Source organism: Nerophis ophidion, linkage group LG24 (genome assembly GCF_033978795.1).
Source record: "Nerophis ophidion isolate RoL-2023_Sa linkage group LG24, RoL_Noph_v1.0, whole genome shotgun sequence".
NCBI classification, from domain to species: Eukaryota; Metazoa; Chordata; class Actinopteri; order Syngnathiformes; family Syngnathidae; genus Nerophis; species Nerophis ophidion.
The window spans coordinates 915,323-925,580 of NC_084634.1; the positions used below are offsets into that span (position 1 = coordinate 915,323).

The following is a 10,258-nucleotide window of genomic DNA, read 5'->3' on the forward strand; positions in this document are numbered from 1 at the left end:
AGTTATGATAAGTTACTATAAGTTACTGTAAGTGTCTATAAGTGACTATAAGTTACTATAAGTTACTATAAGTGTCTTTAAGTGACTATATGTTGCTTTAAGGGACTATAAGTTGCTGTAAGTTACTATAACTTACTATAAGTGACTATAAGTTGCATTAAGTTACTATAAGTTGCTATACGCTACTATAAGTGACTATAAGTTGTTATAAGGTACTATGAGTTGCTATAAGTGACTATAAATGACTATAAGTTGCTATGAGTGACTATAAGTTGCTATAAATGACTATAGGTTGCATAAGTTACAAAAAGTTTCTATAAGTTACTATAAGTGACTATAAGTGACTATAAGTTACTATACGTTGCTATAAGTTGCTATACGTGACTATAAGTTGCTGTAAGTTACTATAACTTACTATAAGTGACTATAAGTTTCTATACGTTACTATAAGTGACTATAAGTTTCTATACGTTACTATAAGTGACTATAAGTTTCTATATGTTACTATAAGTGACTATAAGTTTCTATACGTTATTATAAGTGACTATAAGTTGTTATAAGGTACTATGAGTTGCTATAAGGTACTATACGTTGCTATAAGTGACTATAAGTGACCATAAGTTGCTATGAGTGACTATAAGTTGCTATAAATGACTATAAGTTGCATAAGGTACGAAAAGTTTCTATAAGTTATTATAAGTGACTATAAGTTGTTATAAGGTACTATGAGTTGCTATAAGTGACTATAAGTGACCATATGTTGCTATGAGTGACTATAAGTTGCTATAAATGACTATAAGTGACCATATGTTGCTATGAGTGACTATAAGTTGCTATAAGTGACTATAAGTTGCTACAAGTGACTATAAGTTACTATAAGTGACTGTAAGTGACTATAAGTTACTATAAGTTGCTATAAGTTACTATAAGTTGCTATAGTGACTATAAGTTGCATAAGTGACTATAAGTGACTATAAGTGACTGTAAGTGACTATAAGTTACTATAAGTTGCTATAAGTGACTATAAGTTGCATAAGTGACTATAAGTTTCTATAAGTGACTATAAGTTGCTATAAGTGACTATAAGTTGCATAAGTGACTATAAGTTGCTATAAGTGACTATAAGTTGCTATAGGTGACTGTAAATTACTATAAGTGACTGTAAGTTGCTATAAGTGACTATAACTTGCTATAATTGACTATAGGTTACTATAAGTTGCAATACGTGACTTTAAGTTGCTAATAAGTGACTGGAAGATGCTATAAGTGACTATAAGTTACTATAAGTTGCTATAAGTGACTATAAGTTACTATGAGTTACTATAAGTGACCTTAAGTTGCCATAAGTGACTATAAGTTACTTTAAGTGACTATAAGCTGCAATAAGTGACTTTAAGTTGACATAAGTGACTATTAGTTACTCTAAGTGACTATAAGTTGCTATAAGTGACTATAAGTTGCTATAAGTGACTATATTTGACTATAAGTGACTATAAGTTTTTATAAGTTGCAATAAACGACTTTAAGTTGCCATAAGTGACTATAAGTTACTCTAAGTGACTATAAGTTGGTATAAGTGACTATATTTGACTATAAGTGACTATAAGTTACTATAGGTGACTATAATTTGCTCTAAGTGACTATATTTGACTATAAGTGACTATAAGTGACTATAAGTTACTCTAAGTGACTATAAGTTGCTATAAGTGACTATAAGTTGCTATAAGTGACTATATTTGACTATAAGTGACTATAAGTTTTTATAAGTTGCAATAAGTGACTTTAAGTTGCCATAAGTGACTATAAGTTACTCTAAGTGACTATAAGTTGGTATAAGTGACTATATTTGACTATAAGTGACTATAAGTGACTATAAGTTACTATAAGTGACTATAAGTTGCTCTAAGTGACTATAAGTGACTATAAGTGACTATAAGTGACTATAAGTTACTATAAGTGACTATAAGTTGCTCTAAGTGACTATATTTGACTATAAGTGACTATGTGTGTACACGTAGACGGTGATGGACTGGATGATGGCTGAGTAGAACTGCACCAGCATCTCAGTCGGCACCTTAAGTTTCCTTAGCTGCCGCAGGAAGTACAAGTACATCCTCTGCTGGGCCTTCTTGATGAGGCTCCCACTTGAGGTCCTGGGTGATGGTGGGGCCCAAGAAACGGAAGGAGTCCACAATGAAGACGGGGGTCGGAGAGTCAACCAGGGTGAGGGTGGATGGTGGGGCCCAAGAAACGGAAGACGGGGGTGGAAGAGTCAACCAGGGTGAGGGGTGATGGTGGGGCCCAAGAAACGGAAGACGGGGGTGGAAGAGTCAACCAGGGTGAGGGGGGATGGTGGGGCCCAAGAAACGGAAGACGGGGGTGGAAGAGTCAACCAGGGTGAGGGGTGATGGTGGGGCCCAAGAAACGGAAGACGGGGGTGGGAGAGTCAACCAGGGTGAGGGGGGGATGGTGGGGCCCAAGAAACGGAAGACGGGGGTGGAAGAGTCAACCAGGGTGAGGGGTGATGGTGGGGCCCAAGAAACGGAAGACGGGGGTGGGAGAGTCAACCAGGGTGAGGGGGGATGGTGGGGCCCAAGAAACGGAAGACGGGGGTGGAAGAGTCAACCAGGGTGAGGGGGGATGGTGGGGCCCAAGAAACGGAAGACGGGGGTGGAAGAGTCAACCAGGGTGAGGGGGGATGGTGGGGCCCAAGAAACGGAAGACGGGGGTGGAAGAGTCAACCAGGGTGAGGGTGGGTGGTGGGGCCCAAGAAACGGAAGACGGGGGTGGAAGAGTCAACCAGGGTGAGGGTGGATGGTGGGGCCCAAGAAACGGAAGACGGGGGTGGAAGAGTCAACCAGGGTGAGGGTGGATGGTGGGGCCCAAGAAACGGAAGACGGGGGTGGAAGAGTCAACCAGGGTGAGGGTGGATGGTGGGGCCCAAGAAACGGAAGACGGGGGTGGGAGAGTCAACCAGGGGGAGGGTGGATGGTGGGGCCCAAGAAACGGAAGACGGGGGTGGGAGAGTCAACCAGGGGGAGGGGTGATGGTGGGGCCCAAGAAACGGAAGACGGGGGTGGGAGAGTCAACCAGGGTGAGGGGGGATGGTGAGGCCCAAGAAACGGAAGACGGGGGTGGGAGAGTCAACCAGGGGGAGGGTGGATGGTGGGGCCCAAGAAACGGAAGACGGGGGTGGGATAGTCAACCAGGGTGAGGGGGGATTGTGGGGCCCAAGAAACGGAAGACGGGGGTGGAAGAGTCAACCAGGGTGAGGGGGGATGGTGGGGCCCAAGAAACGGAAGACGGGGGTGGAAGAGTCAACCAGGGTGAGGGGGGGATGGTGGGGCTGTGACTTTCCTGAAGTCCAAGATCCTCTCCACTGTCTTCTGGGCGTTCAGCTCCAAGTTGTTGAGGCTGCACCAGGACGCCAGCTGGTCCATCTCTCTCCTTTAGGCGGACTCGTCGCCATCCGAGATGGGCCCGAGGAGGGTGGTGTTGTCCACAAACTTGAGCAGCTTCACCGACTGGTGACTGGAGGTCCAGCAGTTGGTATGCAGGGAGAAGAGCCAGGGGGAAAGTACACAGCCCTGAGGAGTTCCAGTGTTCGTGGTTCGACTGTCCGAGACAATCTTCCCCAGTCACACGTGCTGTCTTCGGTCCATGAATTGATTAACGTGGACCCCGACTTAAACAAGTTGAAAAACTTATTGGGGTGTTACCATTTAGTGGTCAATTGTACGGAATATGTACTGTACTGTGCAATCTACTAATACAAGTATCAATCAATCAATCAAAAACCGTCAGGAAGTCATAGATCAGACTGCAGAGAGGGAGTCGGGCACACTGAGCTGGTAGAGCTTATCTCATAGTAGTCCAGGGAGGATGGTGTTGAAAGCACAGCTGAAGTCCACAAACAGGATCCTGGCATAGGTTCATGGGGAGTCCAGATGCTCCAGGATGAAGTGGGGGTCCAAGTTCACTGCATCAGCCACAGACCTGTTGGCTCTGTAGGCGAACTGCAGTGGGCCGAGGAAGGGGGCGGTGATGTCCTTGAGGTGGGGCAGGACCAAGCCTTCAAAGGATTTCATGACCACAGACGTCACCGCCATCGGCCTGTAGTCATTAAGTCCTGTGAGCCATGGTTTCTTGGGGACAGGGACAATGGTAGAGGTCTTGAAGCAGGACGGCCCGCGGCAAAGCTCCAGAGAGGTGTTGAAAATGTCAGTGAAGACAGGAGCCAGCTGATTGGCGGGGTATCTGAGGGTGGAAGGGGAGACACCATCCGGCTGTCCACGTGTTGAGCTCCAAGAACTGCCGGCTTACATCCTCCTCTCGGATGGAGAGGACCTCTGATGAAGTCCTGTGATCTTCTTGGAGTCCTTTAATGAAGTGCTGGCATTGGTGGGGAGGATGCAGAGCTTTGATGAGCTGAAGGCCGTTTGTGATGACAGTAGTGTGTGTTGAAGCCCTGAGCGAGAGTCCGGTCATTCAGGGCCTGGGGGGTTTGGGCTTATAGTTCGTAAGGGCCCTTAGCCCGCTCCACATGACTGCAGAGTCATTGGAGCTGAACTGTTCCTGTAGATGGTTAGAGTACGCAGAGTTAGCTTTCTCCACTTCCCTGTTGAAGTGGTACTTCACTTCTCCGTAGGTACTCCAGTCCATGAAGTCTCCTTCTTCTTGCGCAGCTGTCGGAGCTTGGTCGTGAACCAGGGCTTCTTGTCGTTGTTAGAACAAGTCCTGGTGCGCGTTGGAAGGATGGCCGCCTCATTGAACTTTATGTATGAGGTCTCAGTGTCCGTATGCTCCTCCAGAGACTCCGTGGCCGCTCCAATTGCCTCCCAGTCGGTCGTCTCCAAACATGCGTGCAGTTCCTCCACAGCCTCAGCGGTGTACTTCCTAATGGTCTTCAGAACAGTTTTAGCCAGTTACAGTCTCTGTCTGTATGAAGGGACGAGTCAAATTAGTCATACTCTGTCTTTAAGGACTCTGTAACAAGTCAAATTATTCATACTCTGTCTTTAAGGACTCTGTAACAAGTCAAATTATTCATACTCTGTCTTTAAGGACTCTGTAACAAGTCAAATTAGTCAGACTGTGTCTTTAAGGACTCTGTAACAAGTCAAATTAGTCAGACTGTGTCTTTAAGGACTCTGTAACAAGTCAAATTACTCAGACTCTGTCTTTAAGGACTCTGTAACAAGTCAAATTATTCATACTCTGTCTTTAAGGACTCTGTAACAAGTCAAATTAGTCAGACTGTGTCTTTAAGGACTCTGTAACAAGTCAAATTACTCAGACTATGTCTTTAAGGACTCTGTAACAAGTCAAATTAGTCATACTCTGTCTTTAAGGACTCTGTAACAAGTCAAATTAGTCAGACTATGTCTTTAAGGACTCTGTAACAAGTCAAATTAGTCAGACTGTGTCTTTAAGGACTCTGTAACAAGTCAAATTACTCAGACTGTGTCTTTAAGGACTCTGTAACAAGTCAAATTAGTCAGACTCTGTCTTTAAGGACTCTGTAACAAGTCAAATTACTCAGACTGTGTCTTTAAGGACTCTGTAACAAGTCAAATTAGTCAGACTCTGTCTTTAAGGACTCTGTAACAAGTCAAATTAGTCATACTCTGTCTTTAAGGACTCTGTAACAAGTCAAATTAGTCATACTGTGTCTTTAAGGACTCTGTAACAAGTCAAATTAGTCAGACTGTGTCTTTAAGGACTCTGTAACAAGTCAAATTAGTCAGACTCTGTCTTTAATGACTCTGTAACAAGTCAAATTAGTCATACTCTCTCTTTAAGGACTCTGTAACAAGTCAAATTACTCAGACTGTGTCTTTAAGGACTCTGTAACAAGTCAAATTAGTCAGACTGTGTCTTTAAGGACTCTGTAACAAGTCAAATTAGTCAGACTCTGTCTTTAAGGACTCTGTAACAAGTCAAATTAGTCAGACTGTGTCTTTAAGGACTCTGTAACAAGTCAAATTAGTCATACTGTGTCTTTAAGGACTCTGTAACAAGTCAAATTAGTCATACTCTGTCTTTAAGGACTCTGTAACAAGTCAAATTAGTCAGACTGTGTCTTTAAGGACTGTGTAACAAGTCAAACTAGTCAGACTGTGTCTTTAAGGACTCTGTAACAAGTCAAATTAGTCAGACTGTGTCTTTAAGGACTCTGTAACAAGTCAAATTAGTCAGACTGTGTCTTTAAGGACTCTGTAACAAGTCAAATTAGTCAGACTGTGTCTTTAAGGACTCTGTAACAAGTCAAATTAGTCAGACTGTGTCTTTAAGGACTCTGTAACAAGTCAAATTAGTCAGACTGTGTCTTTAAGGACTCTGTAACAAGTCAAATTAGTCATACTCTGTCTTTAAGGACTCTGTAACAAGTCAAATTAGTCAGACTGTGTCTTTAAGGACTCTGTAACAAGTCAAATTAGTCAGACTGTGTCTTTAAGGACTCTGTAACAAGTCAAATTAGTCAGACTCTGTCTTTAAGGACTCTGTAACAAGTCAAATTAGTCAGACTGTGTCTTTAAGGACTCTGTAACAAGTCAAATTAGTCATACTCTGTCTTTAAGGACTCTGTAACAAGTCAAATTAGTCAGACTATGTCTTTAAGGACTCTGTAACAAGTCAAATTAGTCAGACTGTGTCTTTAAGGACTCTTTAACAAGTCAAATTAGTCATACTGTGTCTTTAAGGACTCTGTAACAAGTCAAATTAGTCAGACTGTGTCTTTAAGGACTCTGTAACAAGTCAAATTAGTCAGACTGTGTCTTTAAGGACTCTGTAACAAGTCAAATTAGTCAGACTGTGTCTTTAAGGACTCTGTAACAAGTCAAATTAGTCAGACTATGTCTTTAAGGACTCTGTAACAAGTCAAATTAGTCAGACTCTGTCTTTAAGGACTCTGTAACAAGTCAAATTAGTCAGACTGTGTCTTTAAGGACTCTGTAACAAGTCAAATTAGTCATACTCTGTCTTTAAGGACTCTGTAACAAGTCAAATTAGTCAGACTATGTCTTTAAGGACTCTGTAACAAGTCAAATTAGTCAGACTGTGTCTTTAAGGACTCTGTAACAAGTCAAATTAGTAACCAAGTGTGTTTGTGCTTGATTGACACCAGGTTGCCCCGAGGGGAAGAAAGCGGAGTTCATAACGAGTCTGTTGGACGCCCTCACCACGGACATGGTCCAAGCCATAAACTCACCAGCCCCCTCTGGTGGAGGGAGGTAGGTTGTGACACTTGATGGCCCCTCCCCTGACAAGTAACAGGCTGAGACGTCCACAAAGACTGTCATGGTCCTCACGTCACCCAGGATGCAGAACCTTAGCAGAACTGCTTCAGTCCTGATGGCGACTGAAAGACATGTTGAGTGACTATTTAGTAAGAGCTGCACACATGTCCATCCAGGACTAGGTAGACCTGACTCAGGACTTGCATCAGCATGGTACATGTTCCACGGTACCAACAGTTTTCTCAAGGGACACCACTGTAGAAAAGACAACTGTCAATCATTCAGAGTCGTCAGCAGGGATGTGTGCCGAGTAGCGCTAGTTTGTAGTTCCAGGTCCTACTTGTGTCGGTCCTCCTGGACCCTAAAGATCTGTATTCTCATTGGCTTCAGACATAACTGATCAGGTGTCCACCTGTGTCCACCTGTGTCCACCTGCAGCTTTGTGGAGCCTGAGCCCAGTCACACGCTGGAAGAGAGGGTGGTGCACTGGTACTTTGGACAGCTGGACATCAACGGCAGTCAGGACGTCAACAAGAAGGAGCTCCGGCCCTTCAAGAAGTACCTGAAGAAGAAAGCCAAACCCAAGAAGTGCGGCCGCAAGTTCTGTGACTACTGCGACCTCAACAAGGACAAGGTCATCACCCTGCTGGAGCTCAAGGGCTGCCTGGGAGTCAGCAAGGAGGGTAAGACCACCACTGGCACGGGTCACGGGTGGAGGTCCACATGACTGGCACGGGTCAGGGGTGGAGGTCCACATAACTGGCACAGGTCAGGGGTGGAGGTTGACATGACTGGCACAGGTTAGGGGTGGAGGTCCACATGACTGGCACAGGTCAGGGCTGGAGGTCCACATGACTGGCACAGGTTAGGGGTGGAGGTCCACATGACTGGTGGAGGTCAGGGGTGGAGGTCCACATGACTGGCACAGGTCAGGGGTGGAGGTCCACATGACTGGCACAGGTCAGGGGTGGAGGTCCACATGACTGGTGGAGGTCAGGGGTGGAGGTCCACATGACTGGCACAGGTCAGGGGTGGAGGTCCACATGACTGGCACAGGTCAGGGGTGGAGGTCCACATGACTGGTGGAGGTCAGGGGTGGAGGTCCACATGACTGGCACAGGTCAGGGGTGGAGGTCCACATGACTGGCACAGGTCAGGGGTGGAGGTCCACATGACTGGTGGAGGTCAGGGGTGGAGGTCCACATGACTGGCACAGGTCAGGGCTGGAGGTCCACATGACTGGCACAGGTCAGGGGTGGAGGTCAACATGACTGGCACAGGTCAGGGGTGGAGGTCCACATGACTGGCACAGGTCAGGGGTGGAGGTCCACATGACTGGCACAGGTCAGGGGTGGAGGTCGACAGGACTGGTGGAGGTCGACATGACTGGCACAGGTCAGGGGTGGAGGTCCACATGACTGGCACAGGTCAGGGGTGGAGGTTGACATGACTGGCACAGGTCAGGGGTGGAGGTCCACATGACTGGCACAGGTCAGGGGTGGAGGTCCACATGACTGACACAGGTCAGGAGTGAAGGTCGACAGGACTGGTGGAGGTCGACATGAGTGGCACAGGTCAGGGGTGGAGGTCGACAGGACTGGTGGAGGTCCACATGACTGGCACAGGTCAGGGGTGGAGGTCCACATGACTGGCACAGGTCAGGAGTGGAGGTCGACAGGACTGGTGGAGGTCGACATGACTGGCACAGGTCAGGGGTGGAGGTCCACATGACTGGCACAGGTCAGGGGTGGAAGTTGACATGACTGGCACAGGTTAGGGGTGGAGGTCCACATGACTGGCACAGGTTAGGGGTGGAGGTCCACATGACTGGCACAGGTTAGGGGTGGAGGTCCACATGACTGGCACAGGTCAGGGGTGGAGGTCCACATGACTGGTGGAGGTCAGGGGTGGAGGTCCACATGACTGGCACAGGTCAGGGGTGGAGGTCCACATGACTGGCACGGGTCAGAGGTGGAGGTCCACATGACTGGCACGGGTCAGGGGTGGAGGTCCACATGACTGGTGGAGGTCCACATGACTGGCACAGGTCAGGGGTGGAGGTCCACATGACTGGCACGGATCAGGGGTGGAGGTCCACATGACTGGTGGAGGTCAGGGGTGGAGGTCAACATGACTGGCACGCATCAGGGGTGGAGGTCCACATGACCTTGTGTGTTGACCTCTATGCTAGTTGATTATTTAGTATTGCACCATGACTAAGGTAGGTTGTTTAGATGTTGTCTTATAAGTAAATGCTGTGCTGTTATTAAAAGGGTCATTGATGTGATTTAGTCCCATTGTCCACCAGATGGCAGCAAAGATGTAACACACAAGCCTGCCTGCTGTTTGAGATTTATTTGAAAGTAGAATATGTAGAATAAATGCTGACTATCACAACATGTAGGACACAAGGACTCATTTAGCACTCGCAATGTGAATTGTCAGGGCTGAAACTATTTTGTTTTTATCCAGCACATTTGGAATCCACAATAGTAGGAAGGGGATTCAGTCGTCGTGGTTTACCTGACACGTGAAACGTGACACATTTGAGGCGTGCACTAACCACTTTAGCCGCTATATCTTCAAACATGTTCTGTGGCAATTTCCAACTTTTACCACAGCATCAGTTGCTTGGTAGAATGGCGCTTTCTGTCATTTCCAGCAGACTGCATTGCAAAACATCAATGATTAGCGCTTGTTTTTAGGATGATCTTCCTCTTCTAGAAGCCAGCTTCTTCTAGCAGGTTAATGCTGTGTTTCCATGTGACTTGTTGCAGGTGCTTCCACCACCAGCAGCCACCAGGGGACAAGGCAAGACTCACATGAGTGGGAAAAGGCCGACTAATCTTTTACTAATGTGTCTCTGCTCCTAGTCACTAGTTAGTAACTCCATCATATGTTCTCTCCTAGTCACTAGTTAGTGAGTAACTCCATTACATGTTCTCTCCTAGTCACTAGTTAGTTAATGTGTCTCTGCTCCTAGTCACTAGTTAGTTAGTAACTCCATCACATGTTCT

At 46.2% G+C, this 10,258-nt stretch overlaps 1 protein-coding gene across 1 annotated transcript in view; it reads left to right on the top strand.

The window, feature by feature from the left end:
- Window positions 1–10,119, top strand: part of smoc1 (SPARC related modular calcium binding 1) — a 65,045-nt gene extending 54,926 nt beyond the window's left edge. Inside the window, exons 11-13 of the mRNA XM_061885916.1 lie at window positions 7,130–7,235; window positions 7,680–7,924; window positions 10,019–10,119. Coding sequence (XP_061741900.1) covers window positions 7,130–7,235; window positions 7,680–7,924; window positions 10,019–10,086 — 419 coding nt within the window. The 3' untranslated portion in view covers window positions 10,087–10,119. The remainder of the gene's footprint in view (window positions 1–7,129; window positions 7,236–7,679; window positions 7,925–10,018) is intronic.
- Window positions 10,120–10,258: the final 139 nt, after the last annotated feature.